Genomic DNA, 20,149 nt, shown 5'->3' with positions numbered 1-20,149 from the left:
TTCACCATTTTAAGAATAGCGATTTTATCGAAAACCAAAAGGTCAGAGGGTGAACAAGGAGTATTATTTGATCGTTTGGAAGCGTTGCCGTGAAATTACGCATAAGAAAAAAATAAAAAAAGTTCTGTTCCGGCTTTACCTCAATTCACCCCTCCTTAACACTCTTCAACTCCCTTGTTAGAAATATCCTTGAATATTGCTGTGTAGTCTGGTCCTCTTTTGTAAAAAGAATCTTCCACGAGTTAATTATCCGCCACTACTCCCCACCCTCAATCTCCTTTCCCTGTAGCAACGCGTCTTCCTTGATATGTGTACCCTTTTCAAGCGCTTTGCCTGACGGACTGCCCTGGCAACACTGATATTATTTTCTGCACCACCTCTCATAACACACGTAGTGCGGACATTTTTGAAGTATCCTTCCCGGAGCTCACCATCGACTTTCACTCTTCGATACCAAGGCTGTGTCAGTCCTACAAGGACCTACAGCTTGGGTTCTTTGAGTCTGCCTCCTTCTTTAGCTTTAAGCGTGAGCTAAGCCATTTACTTGCTCCTCCCTCTGAGGACAATGTATAACAGAGAATTTGGTTTCTGTATATTGTCTTCATTAAGTAAATAATTAAATAAAAAATCGGCCATAAGCTCGACAACCTCATTGCGCGGTCCAAACCTCTTTCCCCGATAGCACCTGTTGCCGTTACCCGCATGACCATTAAGGTCGGTTGCAATGATAATAGGTCTTTACATCGAGAAGAATAGAGGACAGAGGAGAGACGAGAGAGGACAGAAGGCATTTTTCTCAACATCAGGTCGCCCTGTCTGTGACGGATACGCATTAGCTAATTAATGGTGAGCTTCATCAGCTGGCCATCAAATCATTCGACTTCCTTAGTGGCGTCACGGAAACCCTCTCCTTTACCGCGTTCGTGTTGTATGTCGCAGCTTTTGGCATCAGCCAATCAAGTTTCTTGTAAAGCGCAAATATCAGTGCGCCTTTTCCGAAGGGCTGTTGCGAGTTCCTCGTTCTTTCAAGTCAGGGTGCTAATATTTAGTGTGCCGACACGTATTGGTTTTATCCGGACTAACTTAGTTACATCCTGAGGTCGTCCATGCGTCAAGAACCTTTGCCTATTTCTCAACAGGACGGGGGCACGCCCTGCTGCATAGGCTGAGACGAACGCCCTAGCATTTTTCCAAAGCTTAGAACTCAATACGATCATTTTGTTTTTAACGACATTGGAGACATTTTTTTTGGTCGGCTGACGCGGCACTTGTCACCAAGAGAGATCATTTAGTATTTAGTATAGTGGAATAACTCCAACTGTACTTTATTTATTTTCTTCCTTAATCTCAGCATTTTTTTTTGTTTGCTTGTTTTTACTGAGGATATTACAAAGTTCGCGGCTTCAAACCCTGCTGAACTTGGGACCAGCATGCTATGTAAATAATATGGCGGCATTTTTATACTCGTACATTCTCTCAAGATTTCGATCGACTTTATGTCTATCTATTTTGTCACATGCATTTATTACAGATCAGCAGGCTTCTATATGACTGCCCCTGTGTTGAGGTCAACAGAGGATACGAATGTAAAACACAACTCTTTAGAAAAACGCACCCCAATTACACCTTTGTTGTGAAGTCTAAAAATTGTTTTGGAGAGAGAGAAGAGTGGTTCACCATTCAAGCGTCTAAAAATGGTTTGTATTTTTTCACATTTGGACATTGAAGTAATTTTATATTTTTGAAATTATTTTCAGTAATTCCTGCTGATTTGGAATTGAAAGTAGAAAGGGCAAATTCGACTGAAGCACAGCTTCATTGGAACATCATTACCATGAATGAAATGCTGTTTGAAAAAGGTAATTACAAGAGGATTCTACGAAATATCTTTTTTTCCAGAAATTAAAAAATAAAGATTTGACACTCTCTTAAGTAATACTTTTCACGAGTTCTGCACGCAGTTATGGGAAAAACATTTCTCAAATTTAAGCAAGGCTTCGTCGGTAGTCGTATTTTACATGACCTTCAAAACGAGCTTTTTTATAATTTCCTTCCAGCTATACCATTTATGGTAAGCTAGCTTCAGCATGACAATTTCGTGCTGGTTGTTGTCAAAACCCTAAATCGGGAGAGAAGCTCTTCGAGTTTACCACGAAATTTCGCTGTCCTCCCACGGAGTACTTAACTAATATTACTGTTAAGGGAGAACAGCTTGAAACTCGTGGTTTGGACTAACACAAAAACTAATGAATAGTGGAGTTAAATCCGCAATAAATACCGTGTGAGGGATTCACATCTACCGAAAGCTGTCTCCGGGCTCTCCAACCCTAATCCGTAGGCCACCATTTAAGTATTTTCTCGCCTATAGGTCCCCGAGACTCACGTTCGTCTCTCTAGTATAATTAAGTTTCATTCTTTCCCTCGTGAATTTCGGGCGTCCAACCATAATACGTTCTAGGTTTTTTGGGAAGCTACCTTACTCAGGACATTTCGGGTAACTATCTGATTCAAAGAATTGCAGATACTATCTGAAGCACCAGTTATACCCTGTGAGAGACTGGTGCCTCTGCTCAACCCATTCCTTAATGTTAGAAATAGGCTTATGCATCCACCGATCTTTCGAGGACTCGTGCAATATGCATTTCTACCTACTGTAAGAACTCGACCCACATAGCCGCATTCCTGCATTCTGTGCATTTATCCAAACAACTTGCACGATGCAGCATAGTCGTTTTTAGCGAGAGAAACGCCTACCATCACACACTTTACCAAAACTGACGTTTCTCCACAGATCCTCAGAGTAATCAAAAAGTAAATCGAATTCACCTGCTTCCATTTTTGAGAGTTTGTAAACACATAGGCAAGCATAGGTAGCAGGTATCATAGAATTCGAAAACAATTTCGAAAGTGAAACTATGGCGTTATCTGCTTTTTGGCAAACCTACTCTAGTTCCGCCTCAAAGTTCTATATTGAGGCCAGTCGCAAGTATGGACTAGGTAGTTTATGATTATCGTATGTTCATCAGCTCCCACTTTGACATTATTTTTTCTGATCTGATCATCAGTTGAGTTCATCCCGGTCCTTTTCAACCAGGACTTCACCACTCTAGCTGTCACCGTTGAATATACCTCCATATGCTCGATGTGTCGACCGATAATGCCAAACGTCTTCTCCAGGGCCTCACAAGTTTTCCCCTTGGTGGTATTCTCACCTACAATTTTCTATTCTATAGTGACCTCCCGCTTGCTAGCCCTTATTTCTGTTTTTCTTACTCTGAGCACTTTTCAATGTGGTCCTAGAATTTATCCTCGGCTACCCCATTGAATTTCTTGAGCTCCGTCTGATATGGTTAACATTGTTCCCATATGGTAGATTGTGAATTTGCCTTCATTCTTTTGAGAATGTCAGTATATGGCCTTTCACCTCGTTTGAAGATGCATCGTCCTCCTCTCATTTTTTCAGATGTCGTTTTTCCAGTTTCCACAACTCTGCTTCTTTCAAGATGGGGTCTGACCATTTCTTATGCGGACCTGTGGCGAATAACGGTACATTTTGTGCCCAGAATAACAACTTTCATCGCCTCTTTATTGGCAGTATATTGTTCGAGTACAGAGCCTTCCACAGTTAAACAAGGCAACCGACATTCAATGATACCGATCATACTGTAATCAGCCTCGAAAGATACCACTATTTAATGTCAACAGGTAATGATCGACCTCCGACCCCTGTTGTGGAAATGGCTGCATTTACGTCAACAGTTTGATCGATAGAGAGCAGTCTGATTCATACTTTAGATTCGCCTGCGCTAACCAAATGGACAGCCTTTGTACCATCGTGGACCAATGCGCGAACTTTATAGTTCTTCTTTACTTGCCTTTCTTTGGTATCCAAAAGGTTTAACAAGATCAGAACGGAAAGTATCCAGAACGCTCTACGAAAAAAAAACTAATACATGTGTGCATAGTCATTATCGGAGAGAGATATTTCAGAGTAAAAGGTCACGCGCTTCATTGAGGTAATATCTCCAAAGAAATTGAAAGACAAAGCGAAACCCGTTAGGATAGCGATACTAGTTTTTCTTTTTTATCGATAGCTTTCCTCAAGTTGCTCGAAAGGAGGACGTAAGTAAGCTACATACACCGATGACATCTCTTGCTTTGGCTAAACAGCTCTGAGCTCGACAAATGAGGCAAGGGAAGTTGTATTGAAAATAAATGTCAAAGAAAGATTCTAAGCCTGACAATTCTTCGCAATATTCCCAACCGTATTAATTTACTGAACATAGAATGCATCTAACTGTTGCTTCTATTGATACCACACCGAACGAGACGTCATCCGATATATCAATACACCAAATCTCTCTGCACTGTTTTGAATGAAAATTTGGCAACACATCAACATCAAGCTGAAGTTCTTCCTCATCAATGTTCTTTCTGTGCTACTACATAAATGGAAACAGTATGTCAAAGGGATCGCCAATGCCATTCTTAAGCCCCATAATTTCATCAACTTTTTTTTGCGAATTATCTTCATTTTATAACAGGATGTTCGGCGAGCGTAATGCTGATTTTATTACCTTCTACATTGTACTGGAATCCTGTAGTGTACCTCTATGGTTTTAAATGAAGCCCTCCAATTAGGTTGTCACGCCAACCAATTTATCCTTGCTTGACAAAATTTTCAACAAAAAATTATGTTTGCATAATAGCCAGTCTGTGAGCTTGTTGAATAAACACGGATGTGATAGTGAAGGACTCCCGCTGTTACTATGTCATTCAGTGAAATCCACCACGCCAGAGTGGTCGCAGTAGTACTACGTGGCCCAGAACAGTGCAGGACGAGTGTAATATTCTCAGGACGTCCTGAGAGAAGTTGACGCACAGCACCCGTAAACTCCAACGATGGTACACAGGCATAGTTGATACCCTATATTTGACTTCGCAGATGATGTCGCAGCGCTTGTTGCTGGACGCACTGTCGAACAGGCGCAAAGCAGACTCGGCATATTGATGCGACGGGTAAGCGGATGGATGACTACTCATGGTTTTAACCTTGCACTGGAAAAAACCGAAGTAGTCATCCTGACTAAGAAGAGAATTCCGACCCTGAGTCCCATATCGTTCGGCGAGTCGATAATCGAGTCAAAATCGGCGGTAAAGTACCTCGGGTTGACTCTTGACTCAAAGATGAGTTTTTCTGAGCAAATCCAAGCAGCAGCGAACAAGGCTGCGGCTGGAGTTTCGGCGTTAAGTAGGCTAATGGCAAACATTGGGGGTCCTACGTCTAGTAGGCGACGTCTCCTGATGAGCTCAACGCAGTCTGCTCTGCTCTACGGCGCAGAGGTATGGGCTGGCGCTCTTAACAAGGAGGTATATCGTAGACGCCTCGCGCAAGTACAAAGACGGAGAGCTTTACGGGTGGCGTCTGCGTACCACACAGTCTCTGAACCGGCCGTGATGGTGATCGCGGGAGTTATCTCCGTTGCCCTTCTTGCTAGGGAGCGTCAGGCCATATACAAGCGCAAGGGAGATGAGCCAAGGGAGGTGGTTGCTCGCGAAGAACGGCAACACACTCTAGACGAGTGGCAGCTCTCTTGGCAAAATGAAACTAGAGACAGATGGACTGCGCGGCTCATCGGCAACTTAGGTGCGTGGCTGAATCGGAAGCATGGTGAGACTGACTATTTCCTTACCCAATTTTTAAGTGGGCATGGAAATTTTCAGTCTTACCTACACAAGATTGGAAAGGCGCGTTCTCCGGATTGTGTGTTTTGCAATGGAGTTGTGGACGATGCCCACCACACTTTTTTTCTTGTGGAAGGTGGGATGGGGTTCGTCGGCAGCTCTATTTAAACACAGGGGATCTCTCTCCAGACAACATTGTGGAAGAGATGCTGAGGACTGCTGATAGCTGGAACCGTGTTGTCCAGTACGTTCGGGCCCTTCTCGTTGCTAAGAAGATAGAACTCGGCCGGTGGAGAAGCCGGATGGCAGGGGGTTCCTTGAACTGACAGTTCCCTTCCTCCTCTCCCCTCCCATTGGTGAAAGGAATTCCCTGATTTGAAGGCTCCGCAAAGCGGGAGAGTTCGGGGGCTGGCCCGAAGTAATGTGACAAACAGTTCCAGGTTAGCTCTCTGACGATGGGGAGGTGTTTAGTTGGTAGTCCGATGACGTACCGAATCGGGAGTCCAACACTGTGTGCGTAAATGCATTCACCTACCCTACCCCAAAAAAAAAATCCTATATTTGATTTAAGGGTTAGTGACTGCCCTCATGGGTAGTTTTATTTTTTGATGAATTCTTGGACGCGCATCATTTTTCAAAACCGAAGATGAATGGAAGCTGAACTTATCGTTCGTTAAATTGGATGTAGATATGCCATGAGTGCAGGTTTTGAAAGTATATTTTCTTTTCTCAGGTCAAGATCTCACAAGTTCTTCGTTTGTTTTTTTTCAAAAAAATTTAAAATTGTAAAAAAGTCACCTGGACGAGCATATATGAAAATACTTATTTCTCCTTTTGTTCACAGGCTTTGTTATCAAAGGAAAATATCGATCACAGTACGACGAAACCTGGCATAATATCGCTAAATTTCAGACTATTCGAAAGTCATCCACACTGACGTTAAAGAGACTTTTTGGTAACACTGAGTATGCCGATATTTTGTTCAGTTAATAAAGAGCCAACGAACTCTGTGTATTTCATTTCTATTTTCTTTTCTAGGTACGAAGTAATGTTAAAAGTGAAAGCCAATAAATCAAGATCCTCTCCCGAAATGTGGAGATATGCAAACGTAAAATTCCATACTTTGTCGGAACCACCAGAAAGGTCACCAGAAATTGATCCTGGAGCATTTCATATTGATAATAATGACTGCGCTCATGTATTTTGGCAAGACATTCCCGAATATAGTAGAAATGGAACAGGATTTACTTATATTTTGAATGCTAGTAGGAGGGATACTCCTGGCAGCGGGTAAGTTCACCTACACGTTTTTATGCAGTTAAATGGCAACAAAGAATTTTTTTATGGTTAAACTTAATCATCCCATTGTTAACCTACCTAAACTTAGCATCTGTCATCGACCAGCATTTCGTTGGAGAAAGTGCAATAAGCCAAAACCTTGCCTTTCCTCCAACTTCAACATGTATTCAGCTAATGTATACCAGGCACTAGCACTAGTTAGTTAGTTTAATTTATTGAAGGGGGTGGCTCCAGCAGCTCCAAGCACTCAGACCTTTGCTAGGCCCATTGTCCTGTCCCCGGAAATCGACTATTCATCAGACTCTCGCCGAAGGCGTTTGCAAGCTTTCACGAATCTGAGAACATCTTCCAGAGATAGAGAATGCGCAAACTCCTCGTTGATGAAAACCTTACCAAGGTATCTTCGTCTGAGGTCTGAGGAGGCCGGACGGCTAGACGGCTACCTACGAAGTGCAGGCCCGTCTCCTCTTCCTCCTTGCATTGGCTGCATATGACCGAGGTCACCACCTCGATTTTTTCCGTGTGGTAGTTTGAGGGGCGGTGTTCCGTTAAAAGCCCTACTACGGTTTTCATGTCCCACTTCTAAAGGGACAACAAAAATGACGCTCCAGTGGCCTCGGCTTTCTTCACAAAGATTTTCCCCTGCCGGCAGAAGTTCAAATTTCAAATGGCTACGTGAATTCTTGCAATTTCTGGACTTGACTTTAGATGGCTGAATACCAAAACCTGGTTCTGCCCCACCATTGTGGATGCAGAACCTTGGCGAGCCAGTCTGTCAGTTTCCATTACCAGCGATATTTGAGTACCCTGGCACCCACTTCAGGAATGTTTCGTTCAGTCGGCCAAGTTTCAGTAACACCTGATGACAACTCCACACCAACTCTACACAAACACTATCTCCGCCTGGAATATAGTTGTGATTTTTCCGAGAGGTCGAGCCAGTTCCATAAATGAATTTCCCGAGAACACCCCTACGCTCGATATGTTTTCTATGACTGCCCCGTCGGTGAAGATTATTCAGTCTGTAATTCCAAAAGACTGGTGGCCATTAATCGATTATTCTTCTCTTTTAGTGATTACGACAGAGCATGTCTTTTCGAAGGCGAATCTGCAAACTATATTATCGTCGGGCATCGGAGCCACCTGATGTTTGCCAAGAAATTTCCAGATGAACACGTGACCGTATGACTGGCTGCCTTTCCACGCACCAACAGTATCAAGCCTATATGCATCGTTACCTGCTTTCCGTTTTACCTCCAAATAGATTAGGGCTAAATTTAGAATAGCTTTGAGCTGCCAAAGTCAGCGTACTACTAGTTGCTCCAGCAATACTTAGGCAACCAAGCCTCTGAATCTGCATCAGCAGCTTCCTGGTGTTAGCAAAGTTCAGTCGCGACCACCAGACGGTGCACAAATACATCCAATGAATCCGTTTTGGCGGAAATCCCCTGGTCTTACCTATCGCAGTCCTACAGCACCGGAGCAATCTTCAGGATTTCTGGTATTTTTCTTGGATATGAAGTCGAGATGTACTCCTGAATATTTGACTGTTTGTACCTGACGTTCCTAGTGAAGTTATGTTCACTAGGTCCATAAGCGTTCCCAAGTTTTCCATTTCCATTCGCACTTCTGCAAGCTGATTCTTAGCTTTCTTGCTTCCCAAGTCCAACTTCAACAGCACCTCTCTTCTCCCTATTCAAGTCCGGCTGGCATTCCTCACAGATCAATCCACTCCGCTACCCTTTTCCCCCTGTTCACCGCAGACTAACCCAAACCAGCTTCACACCCAAACCCAATTCGAATCCTCCAATATGCGGATGACCTCATTCTTTACACCTCCACCAAATACATCCCAGCTGGTGAAGCCCGCCTGAATTCCTATTTGAAAGAGCTTTACCGGTACTTCACCCGCTGGAAATTCTCCCTAAACACCCAGAAATGCGAGACTACCATATTCTACGGTAACGCAAGGATGGCGCCGAAAATATGGAGTGGCGTATCAACCCTATCCCTGAAAATCCACAACGCCGCAATCCCAACCGTAAATGAAGCCACCTATCTTGGGGTGACTATGAATTCTCGTTCATCCCACTTCCTACATGTCACGAAGGCACTAAGCGTTCAACTGGTGCCTTCAAATCCCTTTACCCAATCCTAAAATCCAGCAGGCAACACCTCCGAAAGTCAAGCTATTTCGCTACAAACAGCTTATTCGTCCCCTTCTCTATCCAATTCGAACGACTCCGACTCAAAGAACGCAGAATCCTACGGCACTGTTCCGACATCTACAAAAACGAAGACCGCTCCAAATAGATCTTCAACCAGATCTTCTGCGACTCCTGCCCAACGCTCCGAATCGATGCCGACCATGCCCTCAAATTTCTCAATACATGTCTATCCCATCCTAATCCCCTTATCTCCAAGGCCATGCAGATCGTCGAAAAGAATTTTCTACGAACTCATCTCTTCCTTCAAATCCTCCTATCTCTCCAGACCCAAAACCGTCTTTTCGACCCCGACGGTAGAGTGATCTTCTACACCGGCAACTACTCCTCATCCCAATTTTTAAAACCCACCCATCCCCAATGCCAATTCTAGCTACCTATCCCCACCCCCGCATGCTCCCCATCCCAACCCACATCCTAGTTCTTCCCCCGCCCGCCCGTTTTTATCTAAAATTCAACGAGTGGAGGTTTTTTTCGACTTTCCTTCCGGAACACTCATTTTCTAATTTTTCTTAGTATACTTCGCTAGCGATAAATTAGTTTAGTCCATAGATTATACCTTAGATTAAATTACGCTGTTAAGGTAGTCCATAAGTTAGTTTAATTTAGCATTATAGTGACATAGGGTAATAAAAATGTTACTTTTCCCGAGGTCAGTCTACTTCCAGAGTTAGAATAGATCGCGTTGGTTGTAAATGCGCCTCGAATTTTACTAAAATTTAGTGCTGATAACAACTACTGACATAAACTTATACTTCTCTTTCTCGATATCACAGGATTACCCGAAAATGGCCGGAGTTTTCAACCAACAAATACTTTTACAACGAAATATGTGGCAAAGGATTTTACGAATTCATAATTAGGTCAAAAAATGACGAAGGACTGTCCACAGAAGCAAGTTCGATTATAGTCAACATTCAACCCAACAGAACACAAAGTAAGTTAAATTTTCTATGAATAGCTCGAAAAATGCGTAATTAATTAGATTAGGTTGGTTTGAAGAATGCAGGAATCTGTATCTCTGAGCATTCAGGCTTCTTATGTTAGCCTCATTGTGCTTTGGGGATCTCTTTCCTCAATAACTAAAAGAATGTGCCTTTATTAATTTAGCTAATTTATTTCATGTTATTTGAATATTTACGTTAGTTATCGAAAACAAAAATTAGACATATTATAATTGTAAGCGGTAAGAATTCAGTTTCTGCTTTTCGCTAAAGCTGCCGACAGGTCAGCCGACAAGAGTCGAGTGTCTATCTGAATGTCACCCTTGATATTTCTCACCCCAGTCTCCTGTCAGGCCGTCAGCTGATTCTACGGCCGTTCGATGCGGTGGTAGAGGCGAATACTCGATGACGTTCAGGGTTCGCACCTCCGATGTACCGCTACAGTGCTATTCCTAGATAGCTTTTTGCCTATGCTCACAGGCAGACAGTGTGAAAATTTCTCGTCGAAGAAAACTTTTTCGAAGTATATTCATCTGAAGAACCCGCCAGCTGCATCTGATGTGTATGGTTATGATGATAAGCGTGATAAGCTTTTCGAGCATTTTTCCAGCAGTGTCAAGTAGACAAAGTGGACCGTATAAGGACGGCGACTCGGGGTTGCCTTTCTCTTTGCTGATCAGCGCAAGCTTCGCTACCTTCCAACGAGCAAGGAAAACGCTCTCTTTCAGGCAAGCGTTGAATGCACCGAGGAGTAAGTCTGGCCGATGTTGAAATACTAGTTTGTATACCTCTGCTGGAATACCATCAGGTCCTGGCGCTTTCTTGCTTTTTATAGAGAAGATTGAATGTTCCAACTCTTTTATAGAGAAAATTGGACAGTCTTCTGCGCTCTCCGCGCCGATGTCATCATCCCATACGGGGTGTGCAGGGAATAGTGCCCGTACAATGCGGTCCACCTGCTCGGTCTTAAATGAACAGGGTTCCCGCAAAGCCCCGATTTTTCGAGTTACCAGTTTGTAACCGAGTACCAACGGGCACCATTCACTACGTCGACCAGATCCTGCCAGCTCCTTTTTATTGCCCTGCAGAGTCTCCTTTTGGCTGATTTGTACTCGTCATTGTTGTACGTCATTATGTTATGTCATTATGCCTCCTCCCGTTCGTCTAGACGCTGTGTTAAGCGGCGGAGCTTATGACACTTCTTCCGGAGCCCTGCAATTTCCACCGCCTACCAATACATAGAAGGTTTGTCAGGTTTCGATGCCCTCCTGGGCATCAAGGCTTCGCAGGCTATGGTTATCAGGTTCATAACTGAATTTACAACAGTGACAGCTGCAGTGCCACCATGCCCAGGACTACCCTCCAGCGCGGCCCCACCAGTTCCAAGAGTTTCGAAAAAACTCATGGTGTTCACTTTCGTAACGTTTCATGCACAGAAAGAGCCTCGGATTGGCGCACACCGAGAATTTGTGTTCTCCACTCCAAAGACAATATATTGATGGTCGCTTGCTGAGAAGTCTTCCACAACTCGCCATCCGTCCAACACCGACACCAGTGACTCCGGCGCGAAGGTTACGTAGGGAATGCTTCCTTCACAGCCTGGGCGCCGGAACGTTGGGCGGGATCCGGTGTTTAGAACTACCAGTCCTGTTCTCGCCGGCGTTTCGAGAATTTGTTTTCCTCTGCAGTATGTGTGAGACATGCCCCATTCAAGTGTCCTGGCATTGAAGTTACCTCCAACCAGGATCCGCCCATCTGTGCCTAAAATAGCGTCCTCCAAAGTATCAAGCCTGCGTCGAAAGTCGTAAACACCGAATCCGGACAAAGCCGTCCGCTCGGCCTTGGGTAAGAATCCTAAGGAGGGTGCCGTACCAAGCCCATATACCAACAGTGCTATGAGACTGGGTCCTTGTTTTGGTACTGTTCACTGATGAGTACTAAATCAGCTTTGGGCTCCGCAATGAGCTGTGCTAGCAACTCGTGAGCGGTTTCACTATGGTGCATATTGATTTGTAGGATGCGAATCATGTTGACCGCATCCTAGCTTTTTCCAGTTCTGGTCTGAAGACTAGACACCTCCCCAGCCCGCAGTGTGCGGAACGTTCTCATCAGACGCGCCACGGTCTACGCATAGGGCGCAGCTTTCCTTTTCATTACAGGTGTTCGCTTTATGGCCTGATTGACCGCATTTACGACATGTTGCCCTTCTGTCAGATCCCGGACAGGTTGCAAACGTGTGCCCATAATCCAAACATCTATAACATTTTGTTTGGGGCGGTTTGGTATCATACACTATTTTAGAAGTTTCCGCGCGTATTGCTCGGCAACTTTCACCACAGCGACTTTTTGGCTTCGGGAGTTGCAAAGGTGATATCAATCCGCGTTTGATGGCTCTTCTACATGTCCTGTGAGGCAGTCATGGTCTCGGATTTCCAGAGGACCCGTGGGAACCACAGCTTTCTCTGCCGGAAGCCCCTTGACTGCTTTACAGAATATAACTTTACTTGTCGACTAGGACTGCATCACCTTTCGTTTTACGAATGGAAGCCACTTCTGCTCCTCTATCTTTGGATTTAACCTTGTAACGGATTTCATTGAAGACTTCCGCAAAAGTCTTGCCTTCCGTCATCTTAATAAGCAGAGCTGGCGATCTAGTCCTTCTTCGACCCGCCACCTTTTCTTCTCCATCCTTTGTGTCCGGCTTAATTTTACGAAGAGGTTTTCTGCTGACGCGGCGTGTTGTTGTCCTGTGTCCCTCCTCGCCTTCTTCTTTTGAGCCCTGGAGAGTACCCGAGTGAAGTCTTCTTCAGATGTCCCTTCCTCCTTTCGTTGTTTCCCCAGTTCGCTCTGCAATGGGCTGTCTGCGATCCGTTTGGCACTCATAGTGTTCTCATCGGGAGGCGCGGTTGTTTCTATTTCCTGCGAATTTTCTCTAAGTCTCCATATCCGCCCATAATATGAAATTCTGTACAGGAGCTCCTAGAGCTCTATCAGCCCGTTTTTCCCCTGTTTGTTGACGTTTTTCTGGAGGAACGTCGCAGATCGCATGCGCTTCACAACTGCCACGCATTTCTTAATAAGCCTTTCCTCTTCAGCTTGTGCCAGAGTAGTCGACAGCCCTCACGCTCGGCTTACATTCGAAACCATTTAGTTAGTTTCGGTGGTTTCCAGTGTGCCCCTTTCCGCAACTATAGCGCTGCGTGGTACTGTTTGGGTTCTCGTCTCCGTTGCAGGTGCATGCATCACTTTGCGAGTCCTCCTTTCCATCTACGCATCCTGATGTCTCGTCGGGTATTTCAGCCCTTGTTGTGTCCTTCGCTGGTTGGTGGAGTGATGGACGCACTTTCGTGGTGCGTATAAACGCAACCAGCTCCCTCTCCATTTCCACTATCTCCTCGTTTGTTTCCGTTCGACATTTAAGTTTTTTACCAGTGAATCGTGTGCAACGGGCCGCAATAGTCAGGAGCGGGTATACCCCGGGGGGGCAAAGCCTGGCTCCAGTTCCCTGAGGCCTGACCTACGATTAGCTGATCCCAGAATTAGTATACCGCGCTGATCCGTCCATGAGGGACCAGCGTTCGCTCGGAGTAACGCGGTCTACTGATACGATTCAATGCATACTACCCGACCAGGATCCCGAAGGGGCTGGATGCTGATACACGTCACAACTACTTTGGTAGAGCTAGACTCACATCACCCCATCGAACTCGACAAAAAGTTGTCGACGGCTCCGGGGACTATGTAATATATGAAATAATCTATAATTAAATTCTATTATTTGTAGTTCTACCAAAGCCAGTCCAAATAAAAGCTACTTACAATGATCAGGTATATAAGCTGAGATGGAAAGCTCCTGAATTCGCGGAAAAATTGAACCTTATGAGTTACACCGTGTTTAGATGTTCATCAAAAGCATTCTCATTTGAACTGTGCGAGGTGGGTGTCATGAAAAAATTGCGAAAAGAACAAAGGACAATTAAAATCTGTTTCTTTCAGAGTCCAATTATTTTTCAACGAGTTCCCGCCCATCAAATAAAAATCGAATTTCCCAATGAATTAGGGAATTCTGGTACGATGATATTTGCAGTATCGGCTAATTATAAAGAAGACAGTTCCGGCATGGCTACCACTTTATGTATTCCTCATGAAAATACAGGTGGCGAATCCTTGTAGGATTTTGAAAATTAATAAAGGTTGATTATTTTATAGTTCTGTGGCAACTAGACCCAAAGAATGATACAGTGACGAGTAATACCATCAAGGTGGAGTGGGTGATGATGTGTGAACAGCGTGCTTTAGTCACTGGATACCTTCTACAATACTGCGCTCTAGATACAGGTACAAATAGGTGTACGGGAGAACTGATTAATGTGACCGACATCTCACCTGATGAAAGCATGTTTACCTTAACCGACGTTAGACCATTTACCAACTACAGCCTCAGACTACAAATGTATTCGAACCGCAACCGAGGACCATTCAGTTTGCCATTAACAGTCCAGACTGCCGAAGCAGGTGAGTAGTTGAATATTCGTCAACATTCGAAAGTCGGATAATTCGTAAATGCTGTCCCGTAGCTCCTTCTGCGCCCAGGAATCTAAGGGTTCGTGAAATATTCAGCCATAATGTTATTTTGGAATGGGATGTCCCAGAACTACCAAACGGTCTTATAAAGTATTACTATGTAATGTAAGTGACCCAGTTTTATCTTGCTTCGATGCATTCTAATCGCAAAAGATTTTTAGACTCAACGGCACTAATTTCAAAGAATTGGAGGCTGGGACCCCAAAGCACACCGTATCATACAATCTTACTGATTTAGCAAGTTTCCAGACGTATAGTATTCAAGTGGCGGCAGCGACATTAAGCAACTCAAAAAAAATGAAAGGCCTGCCCAGCGAAAAAATAAATATAAGAACAAACGTTGGTGGTAAGTTTTACAAAAGTACCAAGCCCCAGGTAACCACGATTGGATACCTTTTCAGAACCCGGAGAAGTGGGATCACCCAGCGCGGAAAACGAAGATGGAACAATAAGTGTTTCTTGGCAGCAGCCTCGGGAAATCCATGGCCCAAAGAACGATATCCTTTATGAACTGAGATGGACGAAGGGAAAAGACTGGGCAAGAACCGAAACTAATAAAACGGAATACGCCCTTGAATTGAATTGTGTGGGCAATCAAAGTTTTCAAATATTCTTGCGAGCAATCCAATCAACGCCATGTCAGAATGACAATGAAAATCTTATTGCCTGCTTCAATCCCAACATCCGTTCTCAATACAATGGTAAATGGCTTCTTGTTTACGACAGCTATTGCTACTCAGCTGCTTTCAACTGGGTAGTACCGGTTTCCGCTGTTCTACTAGGATTCGCTTTAGTAGCTGTATGCCTAGCAATTTTCTACAAACATAAAAAAATGAAAACTTTAAAGCTTATAGTACCGCAGGGATTGAATGATATTTATGAAAGCAGTCCTGTCAAGACTTCTCCGAAAAGGTCCGACTCTATCGAAAAGAAAAAAAATATTTCAGGCGGACTAAGTTTCGAAATTCAAACCCTTCTAGATGATTTGGCCTCTCATAGTGATAGTAATCTGAAACACCACTGGCTGAGGGATCAGAAGTATTTGTCTAAATGTAATTCAGCGGGGCAACTGACTACAAACCAGCTAAACCAGGAGCGGTCAGATATGACCATTCTTGTTACAATAGATACCAACACCAGACGCGCTGCGATGATGAATGCATTCAAGGATGATACGAAAATTTCGTCAGTTCGTTTCAATCTATCGGAGTATCTAGAGTTAGCCAAACGAGATAAGGATCTAAGGAGAAACGACGAATCCGATCCTTCGAAAACTGGGGCTGAAAAAAGCAGTCCATACATTGTAGACAATTATGTATCCAGGGAGTCGTCACAAGATGTAAGTTATATTTTATGATTCTCACACATTTTATCATGGTAAAAAGTTCTTCGATTTCAATTCTCCTCATCCTCATCTTCAGGCTCGATGATGAGCTTGATGCCGCCATCACCCCCACCAGCAAAAAAAATCCCATCAATAATCTGCACATTTTAATATCTTACTTTTAATCTGGTTGGTGTCGCAACATCCGATATCCGATCTAGGCCTGCCTGAACTCCAGACATCCCGGTTTTGCGCCGAGGTCCACCAATTCGATATCCCTAAAAGTTGTTTGGCGTCCTGACCTGCGCCATCGCTCCATCTCAGACAGGGTCTGTCTCATCTTCATTTTTCTACCATAGATATTGCCCATATAGACTTTTCGGGCTGGATCATCGTCATCCATACCGATTTAGTGACCCGCCCACCGTAACCTATTGAGCCGGATTTCATCCACAACCATGACCATCACTCATAGATTTCATCGTTATATATGCTACGGAATCGGCCATCCTCATACAGGGGGCCAAAAATTCTTCAGAGGATTCTTCTTTCGATCGCGACCAAGAATTCGCAATTTTTCTTGCTAAGAACCCAAGTCTCCGAGGAATACATGAGGACTGGCAAGATCATTGTCTTGTACAGTAAAAGCTTTGCCCCTATGGTGAGACGTTTCGAGCGGAACAGTTTTTGTAAGTTGAAATAGGCTCTGCTTGCTACCAACAACCTTGTGCGGATTTCATCATCGTAGCTGTCATCGGTTGTGATTTTCGACCCTAGATAGGAGATATTATCAACGGTCTCAAAGTTGTAGTCTCCTATCTTTATTCTTCCTGTTTGACCAGTGCGGTTTGATTTTGTTGGTTTTTCGTGCTGGCGTTGCCACCAATGTCTTGTCTTGCCTTCATTGATGTGGAACCCAAGTTCTCGCGCCGCCTGCTCGATCTGAATGAAGGCAGTTCATTCGTCTCGGGTGGTTCTTTCCATGATGTCGATATCGTCAGCGTGGCCCAGCAGTTGGGTGGACTTCTAGAGGTTCCATGATAGGACACCCCCTTGTCTTAAACCTTTCATCGGGATACCGAAATCTCTCATGGCCGTGTAAATTTTTGCCCTGGCTATGCTATCATAGGCGGCTTTAAAGTCGATGAAAAGATGGTGCAACTGATGTCCAGATTCCAACAGTTTTTCCATCGCTTGCCGCAGAGAAGGAATCTGATCTGCTCCTGATGTACCTGGGGTGAAGCCTCTTTGGTATGGGCCAATGATGTTCTGAGTGTGTGGGGCTATCTGGCCTCGCAAGATAGCGAGGAATATCTTATAGATGGTAATTGCTGCACTGCGTGATATCTCCCTTTTTATGAATGGGACAGATTGCCAATCGTCAGGTATTGATTCAATATCCCACACCTCGAGCACCAGTTAATGAACCGCTTGTATTTGCTGACACCCCCCCCCCTCCCTCCTTTAACTCTTTCCTTGTCGAATACGTCATAGGCCATCTTGAGGTCAATGGTGGCCCTGGTCGCGAAAATCTTCCTCACCCCTTACCCCCTCCATTATTCTCAATAAGAACCTCGAAGAGAACCATTTTGCCAACCTGTGGAAAGAGGGTCCCATCACCCCCATTCACAAAAATGGCGATCGCACTCTTACTCAAAATTATTCCATTTCGCTCCCCTCCTCTCCTAAATATTGGCAAGGTATGTCAGTGATTGGTTGGCCGCTCACTTTGGCCACCTCATAGTGAAAAAACAACATGACTTGGTTAAACATAGCCTCCAACCCGCTGAACTTCACCAACTTTATGAGCAAATGTTTAAATCCACGGCAGGAAGGGCATAATGTCTACACAGAATTCGCTTCACTTTTTGTCCAAGCTCATCTTTCTTCCCATATCGCTTGTAACACCAATTGCCTCTTACCTTTCCAACCGATCCAGTCGCGTCTCTTTTATAGCTGCACATTCAAACTTCTTTTCCTCTCCCTCTGGCAACCCAGAAGGCTTTATTCTGGGCCCTGTATTATTTTTATTTTTTATCAATTACCTTCCCCCTTACTTGCCTCGATGACCTTAGACTGCTTTCCACTACATCGTCAGCTATGAAGTTCAATCAAACCTAGTCACTCTAGTTCGCTGGTCCCATGACGCCCCAACTCCTTTTCCTACTTCCTTGCTCCGCCTCGACACCCACTGCCTCGAAGTCACCAACCGGCCTGCAAAATTGTTGGGCTTTATATTATGCCCCTCCTCTGATTTTGACTCCATCCAACCATAGTCAACCCTCTTCAACTCCCTCGTTAAGCTCTATTCATGCTATCCACCAGCTAGCATGTTCGGCAGATAGGCGTCCACCACGGACAAAAGTGTTCATACTATGCAACCGGTCGCGTGTCCAGAACTGAATGAGTAAGACACGAAAAAATTCTTCCACATCTTTACATGCTATCTAGTAGCAGGCCTCTTGCTCTTCTTGGGGTAGCATTTGCTCTGCATACGCCTAATGCTCTTCGGTAGAATTACCTGTCTAATAGCTTTGACGGCATTCACATAGCTAATATCATGTCTCCTGGGTCCTACCGTCCCCTATCACCTATCTAAGGCCTCCTCCCGCTTGGGTCCAGGACCACATTTCTTGGAAACACTCTCTTCTGCACTGCTGCCCCCTTCTTCGGCCCTGCTGACAGAGGCTAACATCTTCCTTGGCCCTTTTTGAAAACATCTGACTTTCCAAATATCTTAATCTATTTTCATTTATTTAGAGTAAGCCAGAAGTTAGAAAATCATTCGGTGAAACACAGTCTGATGAACTATGCCAGGATGACGAATCTTACGAGATACATACAATTCCAAATTCAGGATACGTCACTGTTCATTTACCACCAAAGTTCCCATCAAAGGTAAATTTGTTACTGCCCTTCATAATCCAAATGCTTATATATCATTTCCACAGACCCCCAGAAACACCCTAAGCGATACAAAGGCAAACCCAGAACCAACCACAAGTGTCAATGCTTTTCCAGTACCCAAAATGAGTTCAGAATGTCAACCTTCTGAATCTTACGAAGTAGAAAGGAATATGGTGTCAGGATACGTTACAGTTCATCTGCCAATAAGGTGTTCACAACCGGTATGACTTTGGTACAACGTTTAGAATATCTACTTTAAATTTCTTTTTGCTTCAGGCTCCAATGCCAACTTCTATAGGCGAAGCACGATCAAATGGAGTTTCTACCATTCCTTCAAATCAGGAAGTAGCCAGTAAAATTAGTAATAAATACAAAACGCCAATGCGTGACAAACCAACCGAAGTTACAAAAAATGTGGGTACCATTGACATACAAATTTCTAGGACGATTTTGATTAATGTCCACATCTTATTTTCGCAATAGATTACACTTCCAGAAACGCAATTCAAAGGATATGTAAAACTGGACGATCTCTCATTTTTAGCCAGTCAATGTAGGATAGACGAAAGTAAACATTAGTTAGGATGTATATTGCATATTTCTAAGTTTTTTATATCCTTTTGAAATAAAAAGAAAAAAAATGATTCTAAATTAAAAATATATATATATTCGAACTTTAAAACCTCCCCTCCTATGGCTTCGTCCTTGCTAGCTCAAAAATTTGCGTTTCATCCGTAACATGACGTATTTCCTTGTGTCAGAAGGCTACTTAGTCAACCGAAGCTTTTGTATATTTAAAACAGGATCCTTACATATCGATCGCTATCATCGAAGGAGGATATTTGCATTGAATCCCATCCAAGGAGCAGAGCAGGTCTCCCCAAAAGGTTACTTTGAACGCTCAACATATTTGTTTGAGGCAGTAGCAAATGCAATCCAAGAGGAGAGGAGCCATTTGATTTCATCATTTAAGCTGGCTGCAAAAGCGGGCATGGAGGTTTCCAGTCTTATTTGAACAGGATTGAGAAGACGCGATCTCCTGATTGTGTGTTCTGCAATGGAGTGGCGGACGACGTTGAACGCACCTTTTTCTCTTGCGAAAGCTGGGACGGCTTTCGTCAGCAGCTTTATACAGACAGAGTTGAACTCCCTCCAGACAACATTGTCAGAGAGATAGTGAA

At 44.0% G+C, this 20,149-nt stretch overlaps 1 protein-coding gene across 2 annotated transcripts in view; it reads left to right on the top strand.

Moving 5' to 3' along the window:
- The window catches only part of LOC119659746 (cytokine receptor-like), a 39,271-nt gene extending 19,645 nt beyond the window's left edge, over window positions 1-19,626 (top strand). For both annotated transcript variants that reach the window (XM_038068008.1, XM_038068009.1), the window contains 15 exons: window positions 1,532-1,697; window positions 1,758-1,859; window positions 6,530-6,650; window positions 6,724-6,975; window positions 9,986-10,146; window positions 13,938-14,089; window positions 14,150-14,309; window positions 14,363-14,668; window positions 14,731-14,842; window positions 14,899-15,083; window positions 15,139-16,076; window positions 18,822-18,959; window positions 19,013-19,189; window positions 19,245-19,382; window positions 19,452-19,626. In XM_038068008.1, the coding sequence (XP_037923936.1) occupies window positions 1,532-1,697; window positions 1,758-1,859; window positions 6,530-6,650; window positions 6,724-6,975; window positions 9,986-10,146; window positions 13,938-14,089; window positions 14,150-14,309; window positions 14,363-14,668; window positions 14,731-14,842; window positions 14,899-15,083; window positions 15,139-16,076; window positions 18,822-18,959; window positions 19,013-19,189; window positions 19,245-19,382; window positions 19,452-19,547 (3,204 nt within the window). In that variant the 3' untranslated portion in view covers window positions 19,548-19,626. The remainder of the gene's footprint in view (window positions 1-1,531; window positions 1,698-1,757; window positions 1,860-6,529; window positions 6,651-6,723; window positions 6,976-9,985; window positions 10,147-13,937; window positions 14,090-14,149; window positions 14,310-14,362; window positions 14,669-14,730; window positions 14,843-14,898; window positions 15,084-15,138; window positions 16,077-18,821; window positions 18,960-19,012; window positions 19,190-19,244; window positions 19,383-19,451) is intronic.
- Window positions 19,627-20,149: the final 523 nt, after the last annotated feature.

This window comes from Hermetia illucens, chromosome 6 (genome assembly GCF_905115235.1).
Source record: "Hermetia illucens chromosome 6, iHerIll2.2.curated.20191125, whole genome shotgun sequence".
Classification (NCBI taxonomy): domain Eukaryota; kingdom Metazoa; phylum Arthropoda; class Insecta; order Diptera; family Stratiomyidae; genus Hermetia; species Hermetia illucens.
Note: the sequence above shows the minus strand (reverse complement) of the source record. Positions and strands in the feature narration are given on the sequence as shown.